Raw genomic sequence first — 21,699 nt, forward strand, 5'->3', positions numbered from 1 at the left:
GCAACTGGGACAGAATCCGGTGCCCCGACTGGGACTAGAACCCGGTGTGCCAGCGCCACAAGGCGGAGGATTAGCCTACTGAGCTGTGGCGCTGGCTATTGCAGGTCTTGAAGATGCTCCTGGGTCCTGTGATTTGCCTGTGGTTGGGGGCGGGGAAAGGTGCATGCAGCCACTGCTTCTCCCCATTGCTTTTGATCCAGAGGTGTGCTATGCATGGAGGTGTTACTGGCCTGTATTCTCTGCAGTCCCCTGGGAAGTAAAAATCTAACCTGTCTTTGACCTGCTGCTTGAATTCCTATGACCTTCTTGGTCTTGTATACTTGCTTCAGAATTCCATGATACAAGAAACTCCTAGCTAGACATTTCTCCCATTACTATAATATTTTTTTTGTCTAGCTATTGCATTCTTATGTTTCAAGTATAGGAACTCAGGTCCTCAGAAACACTATCTGAATCTGTAAACTTGAAAAACACCCTGTAATTATTGACAATTGATAGCCTTTGTGACCAAATTTAATGCTGGTTTGTATTCTCGACAATAAACATGATATTAGTGATATTATACACCTTATGCTGTGCCTTGCAAATAGGGACAGTTAAGTAAATAATAGAAGTTGCAAGAAGTCATTCAAAATTACACAGCTATTTCCATCTGAGGCCCGTTTTAGAAAGGCATGAAGACTTGGGCACAAGCCTTGAGTATAGATGTTTTTCCAGGGTACGTGAAGGGTTTTTCTGAGCTATCAGTTTCTTATCTACAAAGGAAAATATTGCTCCATTTCCACAGGGTTGCTACAGATCAATTGATATTGAGAATACTCAATATACTACAATAGCTCGTATAAATAAGCAATATGCCAACAGGGGCAGGCTTTAATTGAAGATAACTGAGCCTCCTACTTGAAATCATACTTCATGCCAATCTGCTAAACTGCAAAGGAAAGGGGAGGGAAAAAATGAAGAGGCCAGGAAAATTTGATTAATCACCTAACAATTATACTTTCTTCAAGTACACTTATGCAAAAGATTATCATTCAGCCCCTTCTTCTGGATCCAAGTAATAGCAAGAAAAACTACAATGCCTGACCTATTGCTCAGGTTAAACTTCTAGGCAATATTAATATAGCAGTTGGGTTCCCAACTGCTTAAAATTCAGTTTTATTCTAGCTGCCATTTATACTTTATCTGGAAAAACCAGCAGTCACCTTCCAAGTTTCAATGAAATGCTCAAGACTTCTGGTTAATTTCAATTTGATTTACAGATGTCATTTCCATTACATTGCAAATTTAAAAACAAACACTTACTGTTGGACTATTTAGGTCAGGAGGTGTAGACATGTCCCCAAACAAATCCATCTGGTCAACACCCTTAAAAAAGTATTTGGATTAGATTCAGATGGTCTACTAAAAGATTATTTTGTTGTAATTGTTTGATTTCTAATATTCAGGAAAATAGTTGTCACAATTGGATTTTCATTATTAACTAATACAGATATGATATTAAACTATTTCGGTCAGGAAGTGTAGACATGTCCCCAGATAAATTCATCTAGACTATCATTAAAAAGTATTTGTATTTGATTCTGTTGTGTCTACTAAAAAAAAGATTTCTTGGTATATTGACATGTTACACTAGGAAAATAGTTGTCACAATCAAATTTTTACACAAATTTGGTATTCTCAACAACTACGGGAAGTAGAGAACATGGTCAAGCAAGGAAGAATCATAAAATATCACACACATACCAATTTCAGTTTGTTAGCTTGCTCATCAAAATTCAGTAGGGTTTCAGTCCCATTCTGAAAAGATGGTAAATATTTAAAGGATTAGTTAATGGATTTTGTCTACAGAATCTGTTTTCCTACACTATTGGTTTGCTAAACCATTATGGTTTTGGCATTGATCCTTTAACTACATATCTTCCATGACCAGAGAGATCATAAATACACGTAACAAGTTAGTTGAGGAGAGTGCTTGGGCTGGTGACAAACAAGAGCATATACACATCTCACACACAATTCACAAGAAGTATAGATGCAATTTTACCTCTACTGCTTTGTTGGCTTCTTCTGTCTAAAAAGAAAGACACAAATTCAATGTATTTGTAGTTAAAGGGAGTTCAATAATATAACACAAACATTTATTAGTTCATAAATATATGTCTGCTGCACATTCACCTCCCCTTTCCATATCAATACCAGATTAAATAGTTACTGAATTTAAACTTGGTTGCCCTATAGAGTTCCCATGAAGCTTTTAGGGAGAAAAGATAATATATAGGGGACTGGAAATTAGAAGTTTCTAATCATAACATCCATCCTTTGCCCTATGGAGAGGAACAGGCAATAAATACATTTCTGTACTTTATATACTTCACAAAGTCACATAGAAGCCAACTCCCCAGGCAGGCCACATACAAATAAAAATATTAAACATTGTCCTGAATAGAGTTTACATTCAACAGGTCTTTTATTAGACTGTACTTGCCTTTTTCTTTTCTTCTTCCTTTTTCTTTACATTATATATCACTTGAAAAAGATCTTTAAGATCAACAACTAATGGCTCAGCCTGAACAAGAGAAAGCAGCATTGTCAGAATTTTAATCTTAAATTTTCTACCCTTTGTCTCTCCCAACCCTGTGAATTCTACTGGTTTCTTTTTTTCTCTTACTACCCACCCCTGGCTTGTAGGGGATCACCCTAATCCCTATCCACATCTCAGGATACGTAAGAACAGGTTAATAAGTATTTAGACAAAACAAGAGGTACCACAACTATTTTTGAAGTCCCTTTGAGTTCCTGGGAATAATTTCTTATTGGTCTAAATTCAGCACTGACCTTCTAAGAAAGTCTGTCTCACAGTTCTTTCATCACACACATTCTATAAGTGCTACTAACATTGAAAAAGATTCCTTAGACCGATGACGAGAGTTATTCTAGGAATCATTTAGCCCTCCTACATTCAATTCTTTCAGTAAATTTTCCAGTTGAGTGACAGACACTTGTATGCTCAGAGGACAAGACCCTAGGTATACCATGAGGCTTTGGGCTTACCTGTTGCCCTGTTTTTATGGCAAAAAACTGATGCTGGCCTTCTCCTCCACAGACGTAACCAAAGGCCCGGTTGTCAGTCACATCACGGGCAATGAAAGAAATCTTATTTACTGGATGTTCATGCTCTATTACCTGGAAAAGGAACACAGTGAATGATTTATTGAGAAAACTAGAGCCAATTTTAGATGATCACAAGTGAGTTTCAGACACATGTATGAAAGCATATTGAAGAAGGTAAAGCATCTCAATGAAGACTTTTCTAGTCTGTTTGAAAGCTAGAGCTATATTTATCCTCTCCAGAAAGAGCTCCATAGGAAAGGAAGAATAGAAGCAAATGAAAGAATGTTCCTTCTTAAAAAGTTGGTATTTGCTTCTCCTTACTCCAGTGATACGATGTCACAGAGCAAGGAAAGCCCGAGGATCAGGAGAATGAGGATTTCTAAAGCAAAGGAATCTAAATTGATCCAAGTAGACCTACTTTCCTGGCTAGAGACACACTTCAGTGAACAGTGTAGCTAAGCTTTGGGAGCAAGCATTCCTAGGAATCCTTTGATGATAGCTCAGAGTGATCCAGGAACCATTCTCTACATTATTATAGCAGGTGTTCTAGTACATTCTGGAGGTTACCGAATGATGCCATCAAGCATTTCTCAACTTTACCAAGATGGTTACCGCAGTTTGAATGGGAAATTGATGGTACCAAGAGACTGGAAACTATCCAATAATAGTCTTCAAGATGTGGGCCTAGTGGGAAGCCATTAGGTTTTTGGAGACATGCCCTTGGAATATATTTCTTAGGAGAGGGTTGGTTATAAAGGCTTGAGTGGGGCTGTCGCTGTGGTGCAGTGGGTTTGGGTCCTGGCTGCTCCACTTCTGATCCAGTTGCTTGCTAATGTGCCTTGGAAAGCAACAGAAGATGACTTAAGTCCCAGGGCCCTTGCCACTCATGTGGGAGACCCACAAGAAGCCTGCTGCTCCTGGCTTTGGTTTGGTCCAACCCCAGTTGTTGTGACCATTTGGGAAGTGAACCAGTGGATGGAAGATTTCTCTCTCCTCCTCTGTCTCTCCTCTCTCTGGAACTTTGACTTTCAAATAAATAAATAAATCTTTAAAACAACAACAACAACAACAATAAAGGCTGGGTCAAGCCCAGTCATTCTCCCTGTGTCCTGTTTTGCCAGGTGGTCCTTCATCCCCACTCTGCTCCCTGTCACCGTGTGATGATCTGTGCCACTTGGGACTCTGGCAGAAAGAACACGACCATCAGTTTCCAAAGCAACAGAGTGGCCCAATGTTGTACTGTGAACCTCCAAAATTGTTGGTAGAAATAAACCACTCTCCTTTAGAGCTTGTCTTAGGTATTTCCTTAAAATAACAAAACAGTTGACCAATACAGTGATCATGTCATTAATCAACAGTTACATGGAGCAGAGAGCTTACTAACTTCCTAGTGCCTCCCTTCCTACTTTCCTCCCCTTCTTTTGATCCTTTCAAGGAACACATTCAACTTTTTTTGAGAATTATGTTTTATTTCTTTATATTTATTTATTTGAAAAGCAGAGAGAGAGAGAGACAAAGAGAAAGAGAGAGCAAGATTGAGAACAAGAGACAGAGAGATCAAGAGATCAAGGATCTCCCATGTTGGTTCACTCACTAAATGCCTGCAACAGTTGAGGATGGGTGAGGCTAAAGCCTGTAGCACAGATCTCAACCTGGGTCACCCAAGTGAGTGGCAGAGACCCAACTACTTGATCCATCACCTGTTGTCTCGCGGGATGTGCATTAGCAGGAAGGTGGATTGGAAGCAGAGGTGAGACTCAAACCTAGGCACTTTGATATGGGATACAGGGTGTCCCAAGTGGCATCTTTAACTTCAATGCCAAATGCCTGACCCAGTGTTCAATTCTTCAGGAATATTTGTTAGTGGCAGAAAGTGTCTTGGACTTTTGTTCCCCAATGCCTAACTTTGCCAAAAAGTTTATATTGAGTATGTTAAAAGATTTGCTGAGTGAGAATGCTAATTGGAGAAACCTGCCACTATTCGCCGACAGACTTGGGCAAGTGAAGTTCATAGATGAGGGAGGAAGACGGCGCCAGTGGTGTCTGTGGATTTGAGAACCAGTAGGCTGAGCAAGTTTGCACTGAGGTGCCTGCATCCTAAGATAATGGGTATCTCTAGAAAATGATGGATACCAACTGGCGGTCTCCCCATAGCTCTTTGATTAGATTGTTTCACAGCAATGAAAAAGAGCCACAATCAACATTAAATGGATAAATCTTATGATGTATTGGGTAGATAAAGAAAGGGCCAAAAGATTCAAAATATGCTAACTTTTGGAGAAGGCTCAAAAACAACAAAAAAAGGAAGGGTGTTCATATATGATAGAAAACAGCAACTGCACAAATATGAATAAGGATACTTCTACAGGGTGAGGGGGCAGGGAAAAGAAATGGAAAAAAAAATGCTAGATGCTATGGGTAATGTTTTAGCTTGAGGTTAACTGGTAAGTTCACATATAAATATGTTAAGATAAAAGCAACCCATAAAGCTATGAGAGCATCACAACAAAGAGCAAGGATAAACATAGTTTTGTATATTCAAGGTCCAATAAAGAAATACCAAGTGAAATGTATAACATACCTGTGTTTAGTCTCAGACTCACATCTATTACAGGAAAAGAACTTCAAAACAAAATCTCTTGATTCCTTACCTTCTCTTCTCCCTATTACTTCTGGAGAAGTAATGCCTGCATGTGCTATTTCTGTTTGGCTTTCACACAGAACTTCAAGAAGGAATAAAGGAAAGTGAAATTGGAATAGCAAATTGTCGGTCAGACTCAGGTAGTCAAATAGGTGTCAGCGAATGTGAATTCTTACCCCGGTTTTCTCATCAATTATTTTTATCCCAGAAAGTGAAATGTTGACCCAGATCCTTTGTTTGTGTTGTCCCTGAGACCGGCCCGCTGCTGCCATTCCCTGAGAGGTTGAAGAGGCAGAAAAAAAAATCTTAATTTTAAAAAGTACCCTATATGCTTGTAAGACTTAACAGTTTTCAAAGACAGTTAACTGTGCTTTCAGCTTGATTTAGCATTTATGAAAAGATTGGACCCCTTTCACAAGGCGACAGTAGGATGGTCTAGAAGACACTGGCTGGGGACATCTTGCAGTTGTGCTAACTGTAACTATACCAAGCTGGACAAGTCACTGTAATTCTGCTGGCCTCTGAACAGTCACTAGTAAAGACAAAAGGACTGGATGAGAAGATCTTTAAAGAGGTTCTTCTAAGCTTTGTATTACTTAACAATTATTACGTATTTAATTAGCTTCCTGTACTAACATAGTACTAAACTTTAAACATTTAAAAAAATAATGAAGAGCTAACACACTTAACATAAATTTACAACTAGGGTTGTGAATTTTTTTAATTTAATTTAATTTTATTTTATTATTTTGGACAGGCAGAGTGGACAGTGAGAGAGAGACAGAGAGAAAGGTCTTCCTTTGCCATTGGTTCACCCCCCCAAATGGCTGCTGTGGCTGGTGCATTGCGCCGATCCAAAGCCAGGAGCCAGGTGCTTTTCCTGGTCTTCCATGCGGGTGCAGGGCCCAATGACTTGGGCCATCCTCCACTGCACTCCCGGGCCAGAGCAGAGAGCTGGACTGGAAGAGGAGCCACCGGGACAGAATCCGGTGCCCCGACCAGGACTAGAACCCGGTGTGCCGGCGCCACAGGTGGAGGATTAGTCTAGTGAGCTGCGGGGCGCGCCAGCCTAGGATTGTGAATTTTATCTGAATACTACCCAGATCTAAAATAGGGTACAAAGAAGGATAAAAATGCACATATCTGTGCATAGCTTTTATAATCACTGAATGAGGCTTGGTTCATTCAAATGCTGAGTCTGTCAGATGAAAAAGGATTCCGGAGTCCTGCTGTGCTGATTAAATGAGGTCTCCAGAACACTCCTGGAGGGAAGCAAAACCCTGGCTACTCAGAAATGAGCCTCTACTGGATGAACCCCATGATTAGATCCATTTTTTAAATGACTAAGAGGTGAGTAAGTGCTCCTAATACAATGGCATTAGACGTTAGAATCAGAGACAGAGAGAGCATTCTTCTCCCTTTTACCTTTAGTTTCATCATAGAATCCTGGCTCATTTTATCCCCTCTTGCGTCTGGCACATCATCAATACCAATCAGCTTGGCCTTGTATTTTACACCGTCACCTTTGAACCTGGCCAAGAGATACTCATCTGTCTTTTCGGAGCCTGAGAAGAGAAACAGAGGATAAACTTTGTATTCAGTACCAGATCGACGTATGACAACACATGCTCCAGAATCCCCATTTGAGAAACACAAATGTCAATATACTATAATTATCGTATATGTAATATTCTACCCTCTCTATTCTTGCTTCCTTTGAGCAAAATCACACTCCATAACAGTGTGTATGGGACTGGGGTGAAGAGAAAATACAACTCTTAGAAGTGAAAATTTGACTGAATTATGGCAAATTTATGGGCTGTAGGAAGTGAGAGCTGGGGAGATTCTTCATCATAAGTGACTATACAATTTACTATCAATAAAGCAGAAGGGAATTACAGGCCAAGTACATTTCCTTGAAAATCACTAACATGACTAATCTTTATAACTTCTTATGAGTGTGATAGTAAAAGGCAAGAAAATCACAGCATATTCTCAAACTATGAATAACAAAGGACCCTTCCAGTAGTTCCTCCTCGTGCAACTTCACAGGAGGTTCTAATAACATACAATCTTGGGGGCCGGCGCTGTGGCGTAGTGGGTAAGGCCACTGCCTGCAGTGCTGGCATCTCTTATGGGTGCAGGTTCAAGACCTGGCTGCTCCACTTTCGATCCAGCTCTCTGCGATGGTCTGGGATAGCAGTGGAAGATAGCCCAAGTCCTTGGGCTGCTGAACCCGTATGGGAGACCCGGAAGAAACTCCTGGATCAGATCAACACAGCTCTGGCCGTCACGGCCAACTGGGGAGTGAACCAGCAGCTGGAAGGCCCCTCCCCCCGCCTCTCCTTCTCTCTCTGTGTAGCTCTGACTTTCAAGTAAAATAAATAAATCTTTAAAAAAAATACAATCTTGACTTTTAAAAATCACCGACTTCAGTGAAGTAAAGTGGTACACAGATTACTGGAAGACAACCTTGTAGGAATTGATGGTTCTGTTGCCACATGGAGCTCGGGGCTGAGCTGAGCTGGAAGGCGGGCAGGAGCCAGCTCTGACTTTACCTGCACCCAGACCTCACATTTCTGCAGAGGTATCTACGCCTGGCTCTCTTCACTGGTCCCCAGGGGATTTCTCCATACCTTTCTTCTTCTCCTTCTTTGACGGTGCTTTTGGAGCAGCCTGCTGGTCGGGCTGACCATTGCTTGTACTTGTTTCTACTTCGTTAGACATGGCAGGAGGGCAGACAGGAAACCCCAGCACCAGAAACACTTGTGACACCAGGCGATCCCCAATGGAGAAGTTCTCAAATGAACATAACCTGGGACAGACACCTGCAGGCAGAGTTTAGAGGCATAATGGGATGAGAACATAGCAAACCCAAACTTTGTACCATAACAGCCTACCACTAGTGATTGTCTTGTGTAGTTCCTGGGACTCATTTTGTTCCTTCTCCTCTATTAGACTGAACTCTTAAAGCAGGGAGTGGGTAGGACTATTTCCTTTGTCGTTTCCAAAATGGAAAGAGTGTGCTTAATAGATTTTTCTTTAAGCACTTGCTATCTGATAACATGTTATGATTATCTAGCTAGGTAGTTTAATTATTGGCACTTTGGCATAAAAATCTAGTATTTAAGATAGGGATCAAAATCTTGCTAGGTTTCATTGCAAAATAGTTATAAATTGAATGCTGAGCATTGTAAGATTGCAACTGGCCTCTGAAATTGGGCATTATAAATATCAATTTTTTATATTTTATTTTTTAAGATTTATGGGGCCAGTGCTGTGGCATAGCAGGTAAGGTCACTGCCTATCGTGCTGGCATCCCATTTGGGCACCAGTTCAAGTCCTGGTTGCTACACTTCCAGTCCAGCTCTCTGCTATGGCTTGGGAATGCAGAAGATGGCCCCTGCACCTGTGTGGAAGAAGCTCCTGGCTCCTGGCTTCGGATCGGTGTAGCACCGGCCGTTGTGGCCACTGGGGAGTAAACCAGTGAATGGAAGACCTCTCTATCTCTGTCTCTGTCTCTCTGTAACTCTGCCTTTCAAATAAATAAACAAATATTAAAAAAAAATAAAAAATATTTATTTATTTTCTTTCAAGAGTTATGGAGAGACAGAGAGAACCATCTACTGGTTCATTCCCTAGATGGCCTCAATAGCCAGGGCAGGGCTAGGCCAGGCCGAAGCCAAGAGCCAGGAGTCAGGACCCAGGAGCTTTTTCCAAGACTCCCACACAGGTGATGGGGGCCAAACAACCCAGGCTGTCTTCCACTTCTTTTCCCATGCCATTAGCAGGGAGCTGGATCAGAAGTGAAGCAGCTGGGACTTGAACCTGTGCTCATATGGGGTGCTGGGGTTGCAGGTGGTGGCTTTACCTGCTATGCCACAATGCCGGTCTGAAGTCTTTTAAGATTTTACTGTCAGCTAAAATTGCATTTAGCTTGCTTCATCAACATGGACATGATTTCCTGGAGGCCAGTCCTTAATGCCTCCCACTATGAATTTTTAAACAGTCTTAATAGTCCTTTTATTGTCTTAACAGCCTTTAAATACATCCATATGTATGTGCAATCTATGTCTGATTAATGTTACTTGAATTGTTTCAAGAGAGACTTAGGAGTAAATTTTGCTCAAAGACACCTGACTGTAGGCAGCCAGGGAGACAGTCTGTTTACAGGAGGAAGTCTTGCACCACAGAAGTTTCTAAACCATACTAAACTCAGGACTTAGCTGGGATCAGACACTATTAGTCTTGCACTTATATTCAATGTAACAAAATTCATAGTAGCCCTGTGAGTACTATGATACAGCAATATTTCATTTTCCAGAGAAAAAGCCAAGGCAGAGGTTTTACCACTTATAAAGGTGCAGAACCAGGTTTCTACCCCAGAATATCTGGCTCAAAGCCAGAGCTCCTTAACAGCTCAAGAATCAGTCTCACCTAAAAAGGTACATCACAGCTATAAAGATGTTTTATTATACACCTGTAGTGATGCCTCCGTTCTCCACCCCCAACTATGCTCCAGTCCCAACCCCTTGAACTTTTGAATGTAACCTTCTGTGGGGAAAGGGTCTTTGTGGTTACAATCAAGCTAAGGATTGTGAGACAAGATCATCATGAATTTAGGGACAGATGACAGATGTCCTGATAAAAAGAAAGCAGAATGACATGAGAGACAGAGATAGATACACAGAAGTAAAGTGATATGAAGACGAAGGCAGGATAGACTGCATTGACGCACCTGTAAACCAAAGAAAGCCAACACCTGCAAGAGAGGCAGGAGACAGGCTTCCAGAAGGAACCAACCCTGTGACATCCCAATTTTGGACTTCTTGCCTTCAGGACTGTGAGAGAATAAATTCCTCTTGCTTTAATCCACCTTGGTTGTGATAATCTGTTGCACTCCAGTTACTTGTTTGTCCCTGAAGTAAGACCTCTCCCTGCACCTTTCCCTTCTACCCTTCAGAATACCCAGGGCCACCGCATGGTCTTCACACAAGCCCCTTTACTGTCTGTGCACCGACTGGATAGACCTACACCCTGGAAAGTAGGAGACTTCCCGGTGTGCAGCCTAAGGAAGTCATTCATGTGAATGGTAATGAAGGCTGTTGCATAGTTTCATCCTCGCATGTTTTGTGTATAACTTTGTATACATTACCAATTTTCTTACCTCTCTATCGTCCCTTTTAACTGGAATTTAAATATACAATTTCTAAAAAGATGTGTGCATTAATTTAAAATGCAGAGTGGCAGAGAAGGAGGAGAGACAGAGACAGAGACAGAGACAGAGAGAGATCTTCCATCCACTGGTTCATCACCCAGTTGCCCACAACAGCTGAGGTTGGGCCTGGCCAAAGTCGGAGTCACCAACTACATCCAGGTCTCACATGTGAATGGCATGGACCCAAATACTTAAGCCATTATCTATTGCCTTCCAAGGTACGTTAGCAGGAAGTTGAATTGAAAGTGTGGAGTAGCTGGGTCTGAATTTGGGATGCAGGTATCCCAAGCACAGCCTAACCCACTGCACCACATTGCCTGCCCCTGTGCAATTTTGTGTTTAGGCAGGATATGATTTATATGGGACTGCGACTGCATTCTATGGCAGCTAACAGAACCCAAAGACACTGTTTTCCTGCAATGGGTGCTATACCTATCGGGGCTTCGCAGCTTCCCAGCTGGGAGAGAGTGAGAACATCTTCCTTTGAATGAAGAACGGTTGCATCTCAGAAGCTGGAAACACTTGTGGTACAGGAACGGCAAAATGCATAGAGGGGGTACGTGGGTGGTGAATAGCTAATGGGACGGTCTGTGCCAGTGGTCGGGCCGTCAGCTTCAACACCACCCTCCTATGTCTGACTTGCGATGCTGCGTGGGACTCAGGGAACATTTCTGCACTTCGGGTTGGCTGTACATTTGGTCTGCCAACAGGGGGTGCTAGAGGGAGCCTGCCAAGTTGCAGAAGGGGCTGTTTGCCTCACGTGCACTTCCACGTGAGCGTGACTCACCAGCGCTTCTTCACCCCAGCAGCAAGAGTGCCTTCCTACAACAGCAGCTGAATCCTGTTGTCAGTGTTTTCTGCACTTGCTGAGCCAGCTTCACCGTGTTCCCTTTGGAGATGCCAGCCCAAGTCCCCTGGTGCTCCTTCTCAAGTCCCAGGTCCCCGAAACACAGGGGAACCAGCCTGAACGGAGCAGCACCCCTTTCTCAGAGGTCTGAGCCCCCGGGGCCCCGTCCTCCAAGTTCACGGGCGCTGATGATCCCAATTCCTTCTCTTTGGCCCCTCAGCCCTCAGAGAAGTAGCTCTTCTAGAGGTGCTTCCCCCGTGATGGCTTGTTCTTTTCTCTTTACCCTCCCAGTTTTCAAGCCAGAAAATTTATATTTCTTTAAAGCCAAATATTATGGACTTTTAAAATAACTAATGTGGACTGAATGCCAACCAATAACACTACTCTGTTGCAATTTCATGGTTTAAAGAACTGTCCTTTAGGCATACCTGAAATGTAACACTCATAAGTTTCATTTAAACATGTATCCTCATGTCTTTTAAAATTATACTGCTGGGTTGGGCATTCCGTACAGTGGTAAATACAATGCATGGAATATCTGCACCCCGTATCTGACTGCCCATGTTCTTGTCCTAGCTTGGTTCCCAATTCCAAATTCTTGCTAGTGTGCACCTGAGAGGCAGCAAGTAGTGGCCTGACAACTGGGGTCCTGCCACTCATGTGGAAGACCCAGATTGAATTCCCTGCTCCTGGCTTCAGGAAAGCCTAACCACAGCTTTCACAGGCATTTGGGGAGTGACTCAGCAGATGAGAGACCTCTGTCTCGGATTAATTAATTAAAACTATATTGTTTTGGCTTTCAAAGTTAAATTTATGTACCTTCATATATCCACTGTTAATTTCTTCCTCCGAGCACATTAAGAATGTATTCTAAACTCGAATATGTTATGGGAGGCGCCCAGAGTGTTTGTGTGGCTATACCTGCAAGCCATTGCCGAGATCAGCATGAGATCGAGTTCAATAATGCATGTACTGATAGTTTTAGCAAGATGATGCAGAATTGGGTGCGGTGATTGGCTGAAAAAAGTAACCTGGACAGAGGAGTTCATTGCCCATCTTTTTTTTTTTTTAAGTATTTATTTGTTTATTTATTTTCATCTATTTGAAAGGCAGAGTGAGAACATGAGTAAGAGAGAGACCTTCCATCAGCTGGTTCAGTCCTCATATATCCACCACAGCTAGGGCTGGGACAGGCCAAAGTAAGGAGCCCAGAACACAATCTGTTCTCCCGTGTGGAGCAGGGGCTCACAATGATTCGATCATCTGCTGCTTCCCAGGATGCATAAGCTGGAAACCAGACTGGAAATACAGTAGCCAAGACTTGAACCAATGCTTTGATATGGAATGTGGGTGTCACAAGCAGTGGCTTAACCTGTTGCATCCCAACACCTGCCCAGCTTGGAAGCCTGACAACCAGCTTTCCTCCAAGTTATTATTTCTGGCAAGAAAAGACCTACCTCATTAAAATTTGGCAATTCTTATTCTAATGTGAGAATATTTTAAAGGAATATGAGAATGCCAGCAAGCATTTTGAGGTGCTTGGGGAGAGAATGCTGGTAGGTTTAGTCATGAAAGTAAAATAATTCCTTACAACCTCACAACTCAAGTCCAGATATTCAATCTCAAGTTGGCTGGGAGAGCCCAATGGAAGGGTTCTAAGGTAAGAGGTATTACCATGCTATAAGATTTTATAAGAAAAAAAAAAAAAAACCTCTCTCCAGACACCTAACTACAACTTTTCACAGCATTAGAACTGTTTTAAAGATATTTAGTTTTCCTTGACTATATCCTTAAACTATTGGGGGAATGAGCAGCTACAAGGGACAAGGGAGAACAAAGAAGAAAAAATTTCTTTAGCATAAATTCTCTGAAGAAAATGGAAGCATATTGAACTGCAATGCTCAAGTGCAGGTCTCCATTGCAGGCCTTTCAACTGAAAATGTATCTATTGAAAATGTGATTTCTGGGGCCGCCACTATGGCATAAGTGGTAAAGCTACTGCCTATACTGCTGGCATCCCATAATGGTGCTGGTTTAATTCTCAGCTGTTCCACTTTCAACCCAGCACCCTGTTAATGGCTGGGAAAACAGCAGAGGATGGCCCAAGCACTGGGCTCCTGCACACACATGGGAGACTGGGATGAAGCTTGTGGCTCCTGGCTTCAGCCTGGCCCAACTCTAGCTGTTGTGGCCATTTAGGAAGTGAACCAGAGGGTGAAAGATCTCCCTCATGCTCTCTCTCTGCCTCTGCCTCTCCCTCCCTATAACTTCATCTTTCAAATAAACAAATCTTACAAAAAAAAAAAAAAAAAAAAACGAAAGAAAGAAAGAAAGAAACTGTTATTTCCTAAAATGATCAAAAAGATTTGAGTATGCCCATGGATCACAAGACTCAAAGGAAAAATTCTTCACAAAAGAAATGTTTAAGACTTACTGAAAGTTTTTAACAAACACCTACATCAGTTATGCATATACCAAAGTGGTAAACATTTGCTGTGTCTCAGGGTTCAAAGAACAAGCCCCTCATCACAGACTCTCAAATGCTCAAGTCACCACTGGCCAGGCAGTGGATGGAGGAAGCTTTCCTCCAGACCTAGCCCTCTGTAGAGAACAAGCAACACAAATCCAACGGCCAACAGTTAAGAGACGCCCAATCCTACCAGCGAGGTCACACAATTGTCACTTGTACCCATTAAACCTTTAGAAGTTCTTATAATACATTGATTTTCAGAAAGCAGTTGGGCCTAGAAAGAGGTCTGAGGGCCTTTACAAACTAGGGCATTGGTGAAGAAAGTGACTAGAGTTTGTTCAGCTATGGGCTCTGCTGCAAAGCTCTGGCATGGTAAGTTTCTTACCAAGGGAACAGTGCATGGAAGATCAAGAGGAAGTATACACCTTCTCTTTGATGGGTTTAGTCCTGGGACGCTTCTAGTCATGGAGCACAGAATTCATTAGGAAACATGCATAAGAGCTATGTGTTATCATGAGAAGATTATAAATTAAAGCTCAAAAATATATATTGGGGTCACATATCCCATAGTCCCTCATCTAATCACAGCTGGTTTGTTATTCTGGTTCTCAAGAACCAGGAAAGAGGAGTCAGCGTGTTAAGCCACTGCCTACAAAGCCAGAATCCTGTAAATGAGTGCCAGTTCGGGTCCTGGCTGCTCCACTTCCAATCCAGCCTCCTGCACATGCACCTGGGAAGGCAGTGGAGGATGGCCCAAGTGCTTGGGCCCCTGCACCCACATGGGAGACCTGCATAGACAGGCTCCTGGCTTCAGCCTGGACCATCCCCCGTCCGTTTGGCTCTTTAGGGAGTGAGCCAGTGGATGGAAGATATCTTTTTCTCTCCCTCTCTCTGTCATTTTGCCTTTCAAATATATAAAATAAATCTTTAAAAACAAAAAAAAATGAAAAGAAAAATAAGATGTCACATCTGGAAACATAAAAGAATCTCAAGTTTTCTTATGGTCCTCTTTCCTCCTTCCTCCCTCTGGTAGAACAGCAAATCATAAATGAAACTTGGCTAAATCAAGGAAAATCAGCTTCCATTTGAGTGAAGATATCTAACCTGGACTTTGGACTTAATAAGAAACCTCTCTGAAAGAATGTGGGGAGTTCCCCATTCCGTGGTGCTAGCATCAGATGACTAGGAGAGATTCTGGAGCTTGCAACATCTTTCTTGGTTTCTGAGAAGGGTCTGGGAGATGGACTCACATACGGGAAGAGTGCATGAGTCATCCCAGAATGACCAAGTCCTCCACACTAACAAAGTCAGCTATAACTGTTTAATTCTTAAAGTGATTCATGAATGTTATCTGGTATTTTGAACCCTGGAAAAGCCAGCATGGTGGACAGTGATCAGTCTAGGCTCTACAGGAAAAACACCAACAACTGCCTGGTACCTTCCTATGCCTGCTGACACTTTCCACCAATAGGAAAGAATTCCAGGGTACTGCAGCAGTGCTGGGACAAGCATGCAGCCAACCTCTTGCCCCCAGCTCCCAAGATTACCTTCTTACCTAAATATACACAACAGGTAGATATTTGTATGCTCAGTCTCAAAATATTGGTAAAGGAATAATCTGGATTAAGGACTTAACAGGAGCACCATTGCACAAATGGCAGAGAACCTGATTTTAATGGTATGGGAGAGGGGACAAGCAAGTGATATATTTGGCCCTCTATAGTCAAGGGATCTGCCGCCATACTCCCAACCAACTACAGATGAGAAGCTTGAAAAAGAAATTGTATCTACATACAACATGTACAGACTTTTTTGTTGTTCAATATAGTGTATAATATATTGAAAATCAGCCCTTGGAACAAGGATTCCTAAAAGGAAATGGAGAGAGGGGAAAAATAAGGAAATATGATATATTTACATAGCGTTCACATTGAACAAGGTATTATAAGTGATCTAGACATGATTTAAGATAGATGGAGAGATATTTGAAGGTTAAGTGCAATACTGTGCCATTTAGTATAAGGAACTTGAGTATCCTCAGAATTTGGTTATTTGCAATGGTGTCCCGAAACCAATCCTTTGTGGATACAGAGGGACAACTGTATATCAAGTACTTAAAACATTTATCCTGTATGCCTTAAGTAAACAGATGTGTCTATTTTATGAATAAAATGGCCTCAGCAACACCAGTGCAACCTCTAACAGGCTACTGAGTTCTAAACTGGGCTAGTGTGGATTCCTATTTCTATTAGATGTTCTCTTTTTTCTTGCGTTAAATCTCACTGACTAAACTTGCATTTAAAAAGCTGTTTTCAGAAAAGCCACTTCCATTGACTTTGCCATAGCAGTTAATTTTTCAGAAAAAGCCATATAAGATAGACACAGGGGAAGAATTAAGGAGCTGCAAGAACACAGCGATATAAACGTCTTTGCTCAGAGGGTCCAGGACTTTGTCCCGGACAGGGAATGTGCTTCCTTGTCCTTTGAAATTTTATGCCTGACTCAGCTGAAGCACTGAATCAGGACATGTGAAATATTAACCTCTAAGACAGACTTAAGGTCCAAGAGGGCAGCAAGCAGCCTTCACCACTATTTTCAAAGTAGCCTTTGGAGAATCAAGGACATTACAAGAGATGCTGCAGTGAATTCAGGCTATTTCTGAGACCGTATGCAAAGCCCTGCTCCCTCAAGTGTTTGAATTCCTGCACTTTTAGGAAGGCTATTCGACCCTGCAAAGGTCAACTGAGAATACAGTAAGATCTGCGCAGCCTGGTTAACTGGGGAATGAGACTGCAAATACATCCTGGAAAAGGGTTGCTAGACAATTTTCTTGTAAGTGCTGACACTGCACGAGGGACCATAGTAACAGAACAAACCCAAGTCAATCACTATACACAAGTTAGGCATTGACAGCACGCACGTACACCGCTTTACCCATTGGGATAGATGCTGCAGGACCCAGAGGACAAATCAAACCCTGACTCAAGGTTCTTTCCCCTATTTCTTAACCCATTGCGACAGCACCAGCCCCATGCACAGAGTTAAGAGTTCCCAAATTATTTAGGGTAGAAGGTAAAGAACAGCTATGAGTATAGACCTGGAAGTCCCAGACACACGGGACTGGCCATTTAATGCCTCTATGACTTGTTGGAATTCAGATCCAATGTTCACTTCTTTGTTGGAAAAATGAAACTACAGTTTGCTGATCTGTTGGGAAAAAATCAGTGAAGACTTATGTGTATTCTACATGAATGCCAAAATATTTTGCACCAAAAGAAACTTATTTTCAATTCCCAAGGGCTTTTTGAATGACTGTCATAAGTGGCGTACAGTCGTGCATTCCAAGCAAGTTTTTAAAGCACTTTCAGAACAACAAAGAGCGATGACTATATGACCAGAAAGCAGAAACCTGGAGAGACAGTCATTTCCTTAGTAAAGCCCAGGTGACAACATGAGAGGGTTTGCAATGTGGAGCCACATCCTCCCCAACTCTGGCTTCTGAGCCTACAGAGGGCAGGTGCTGATGGGAACAGGACTCTGGGGACCAAATCTACTCTAAGCTACCCAGAGAGGCATGCTGTAATGGATCCTGAATCAAATCCACACAAACATCATTACCATGGACAGTCTAGAAGATCACGTCGGGGACTTTTACTGAAGGGCTCTTTTAGCAATAATGTCCACGCACACTCAGATCCATTAAATCAGAACTTCTGAGGGAACAGGCTCAGGCTCCAGTATGCTTGAAAGATTTCCAGATGATTCTAATATACCGACAAAGTCTAAGGCCCAGTGGTCTACCTTAATAGCAGCCCTTCATCCCTGTGGACAAATGCCAAGTGGGTTAGACTACTGAGATGGAAGAAATCAAGGGAATTACTTGGCCATATCCTTTCACTACAAAGATTAGGAAAGTGAGGTCAAGAAAGAGTGCATGGTATGTGTAACTGTTCAATATCTGGTTGAGGCAGCACTGGTGCCAGGAAAGTTCTAGACACAAGAATGAGACTCTACCTCCCTAGTCCTGGAGATTCCACATTAGATCTTTTTTTTTTTTAAGATTTTATTTATTTATTTGAAAGGTAGAGTTACAGACAGTGAGAGGGAGACAGACAGAAAGGTCTTCCTTCCATTGGTTCACTCCCCAAATGGCCGCCACAGCTGGTGCTACACCGGTCTGAAGCCAGGAGCCAGGTGCTTCCTCCTGGTCTCCCATTCAGGTGCAGGGGCCCAAGCAGTTGGGCCATCCTCCACTGCCTTCCCGGGCCACAGCAGAGAGCTGAACTGGAAGAGGAGCAGCCGGGACTAGGACCCTGCGCCCATATGGGATGCCGGCGCCGCAGGCGGAGGATTAACCAAGTGAGCCACGGCGCCGGCCCCTCCACATTAGATCTTTAAATTACTTTTTAAACAAGCTGTACAAAGCCCATTACATACACAAAATATATTTTTAAAGTTTTTTTTATTCATTTGAGACGTAGAGATAGTGAGAGGGAGAGACAGAGAGAAAGGTCTTCCTTCCGTTGGTTCACTCCCCAAATGGCTGCAACAGCCGGAGCTGCGCCAATCCGAAGCCAGAGCCAGGAGCTTCTTCCCGGTCTCCCACACAGGTGCAGCAGCCCAAGGACTTGGACCATCTTCTACTGCTTTCCCAGGCCATAGCAGAGAGCTGGATTGGAAGAGTGGCGGCCGGACTAGAACAGGCACCCATATGGGATGCCAGCACTGCAGGTGGAGGATTAACCCACTGTGACACAGCGCCAGCCCCATGCACAAAGTATTATATGAACAGAGTATTTTCTCCATTTAGTAGAAAGAGCAAGCAAAAGGGTAAGAAAATAGTCTATCAGAGAAATTTGAACCTGGTTATTTATAGATATTTTCTGTACCAAAGCGGAAAAAAATGATTTAACATGGTCTATGTATACATCATCATTGGATTCTCTTTTTGCCTGTGCAGCAGGAGCCATATCTGGCCTAACTGGCTTATTAATGTTAATTGGGCTGCTTTGGCTAGATCTGAGATTCAACTCACAGATCAAAGAATTTGAATTTATTTCAGTACATTCTCTACTATTCAGTGCTTGACCTTTTAGTTTTGGTTGAAGTCTGAGTTCTTGAGTTAGAAACTGTCAATATTCCAAACTCATTATGACCTCTTGTAGTTTTGTGTCCACCCCACCTATTTTGTTTCTAAAATAATTTTTTATTAAGAATATCTCCCATTACAGCTTCAGAAACAGTCATCATCATGGAGTAGTAACAGACTAAGTTTTAAAGAAGCTTTATGCACCCAAATAAGGGCCCACTCTTCACACAGCTCAGCGTTACCCAGTTCCCTGAAAGTGTCACAAGCTGAACTGGAATACTAAGTTTCTGATCAGTGTTGTTTTTTTTTTTTTTTTTTGACAGGCAGAGTGGACAGTGAGAGAGAGAGAGTGAGAGAGAGAGAGACAGACAGACAGAGAGAAAGGTCTTCCTTTTTCCATTGGTTCACCCCTCAATGGCCGCTGCGGCTGGCACGCTGCGGCCGGCACACCGCACTGATCCGAAGGCAGGAGCCAGGTGCTTCTCCTGGTCTCCCATGCGGGTGCAGGGCCCAAGCACTTGGGTCATCCTCCACTGCACTCCCAGGCCACAGCAGAGAGCTGGACTGGAAGAGGAGCAACTGGAACAGAATCTGGCGCCCCAACCAGGATTAGAACCCCAGGGTGTGGCGCCGCAGGCAGAGGATTAGCCTATTGAACCATGGCGCCCGCCTCTAATCAGTTTTGTAATCATATTTTTACTCAATTGCTTCAGGGCAATGGCTATTAGTTTCAACACTTTACGCCACTAGAGTAAGAAAATAGAGAGTATGGTCTTCATAATCAAAGTATGTTCTAGCTTCTGGGCAAAATTGCATAAAAGTAAATACATTTGTGTGAACACAGATACACATGGAAGACTGATTCTAGAATCCTTCCCTATGCTGACACGGATTCCATGAACAGGGTAGTGCTGCGATATCCCAGTAGTCTTTTGATCATAGGAAATTTTTGTGCATGTGGACACATGAGACTCAGCTTTCACACTGCAGCCAACCATTTGTGGGAGAAGAACCTTGTATTTCTCCTGAGTTCTTGAGTAGTAAACAGAAGAGGAAAACTGGAATCCAAATTTCTTATTTAACACTTCTACAAGGGGAAGCAAGTAACTTTCAAACTTTGACTTACGGGAACTATGCAAGTTCAAAAATCACGCTTCTGTCATTGCTTTACACTGCTGGTATGGGATCATCTGTGTTACACTCTGCCACGGTTACCCTTATACCAGGGCCCATCTGGTTATGGCCCCACAAGGCTATGCAGCAAGTGCTCAGTGAGCTGGGCAGAGTAATGTAGCAGGTGCAAGTCAACATGGAAGGGAGAAGGAGGAATTTCTGACCTAGTGTTCTACTGTATGTTTCAACACAGCTTTGCCAGAGCTCTGCATGCAAGAGTTACTGGGCACTGATCCTCCTAATGCTGATGTTTGTTTCCTTGTCTGCTGTTGTCTCTTTTGTGCCATGTTGGGAAGACAGATCGACTGCACCCTTGAGCCCAAGGTCATAATATTAAGTGCCATCTTGAACCATCATCTCAATGGTTTCTTTTTCTATTTACAGAGAAATCAAATTACCTATGAAAGCAGCCATGGGTGGTTGCTATTCATTTTGAGCAAAAGCTATTAGGAACACACAATTTGGGGAGAAAAAATAGTACAGCTATCATTTTTTTTTTTTTTTGGGTCATCTACCCCAGGAGGTGCTTGAGAAAGTCTGCCTTTCCTTTTATATTTTAGGTCTCATAGTTCAAAGGTGGCTGGAAACCTAGTGAGCCGGTTCGTATAGTGAGCCAAGGCAGTTCTGGTAAATGGCCAAGAGGCTGAAGCGTCTGATATGGGAGTGGGGATCCAGGGAAAACCCCTCATGGGCAGAAGTTGAGCAATGTAGACCAAACATCAACTGGGCTCATATGCCAGTGCTGCCATCTAGCCCAGCCAAGAAGAGCACTTCTCCCTGACTCCAGGACACAGCTGCAGGACCAGTGAGGGTGGCGGCTGCCTTGATCACCTGAGCACTTTCTTCAGTGGGTGAAGCTCTCCAGTTTTAGCGGCAGCAGTCACCTGCACTGGGCAGCCGTGACAAAGCAGGAGACGCCATGCCACAGTGAGTGTCAGAAGGTGACGTGCATAGGGTCTGGTGTTTCTAGTTTTGAAGTGATAGCAGCCAGAAAGTATAACAGAAAAGCACATGGAAGGAAGACTGGATTTTAAAAAGCTAAAATGTCCATCAGTAACTGGAATTAGTGAACGTAATAAACCAGTTTTAAAATGTGAATTTAGATGAACTCTAAATTGAACTGTATGGAGGTTTCCATAAAGATGAG

At 42.7% G+C, this 21,699-nt stretch overlaps 1 protein-coding gene across 5 annotated transcripts in view; it reads right to left on the minus strand.

Moving 5' to 3' along the window:
• Nucleotides 1-21,699, minus strand: part of DAB2 (DAB adaptor protein 2) — an 83,172-nt gene that overhangs the window by 17,895 nt on the left and 43,578 nt on the right. For 4 of the 5 annotated variants that reach the window (XM_070056666.2, XM_070056672.2, XM_070056665.2 and 1 more), the window contains 8 exons: nucleotides 8,392-8,583; nucleotides 7,181-7,320; nucleotides 5,932-6,030; nucleotides 3,055-3,186; nucleotides 2,489-2,569; nucleotides 2,048-2,074; nucleotides 1,747-1,800; nucleotides 1,306-1,368 (listed from right to left, as the gene is read on the minus strand). In XM_070056666.2, the coding sequence (XP_069912767.2) occupies nucleotides 1,306-1,368; nucleotides 1,747-1,800; nucleotides 2,048-2,074; nucleotides 2,489-2,569; nucleotides 3,055-3,186; nucleotides 5,932-6,030; nucleotides 7,181-7,320; nucleotides 8,392-8,482 (687 nt within the window). In that variant the 5' untranslated portion in view covers nucleotides 8,483-8,583. The remainder of the gene's footprint in view (nucleotides 1-1,305; nucleotides 1,369-1,746; nucleotides 1,801-2,047; nucleotides 2,075-2,488; nucleotides 2,570-3,054; nucleotides 3,187-5,931; nucleotides 6,031-7,180; nucleotides 7,321-8,391; nucleotides 8,584-21,699) is intronic. The other variant, XM_070056671.2, reaches the window with a different exon arrangement.

The sequence above is a fragment of the Oryctolagus cuniculus genome, chromosome 14 (genome assembly GCF_051225735.1).
Source record: "Oryctolagus cuniculus isolate XC-2025 breed Fujian yellow rabbit chromosome 14, ASM5122573v1, whole genome shotgun sequence".
NCBI lineage: Eukaryota > Metazoa > Chordata > Mammalia > Lagomorpha > Leporidae > Oryctolagus > Oryctolagus cuniculus.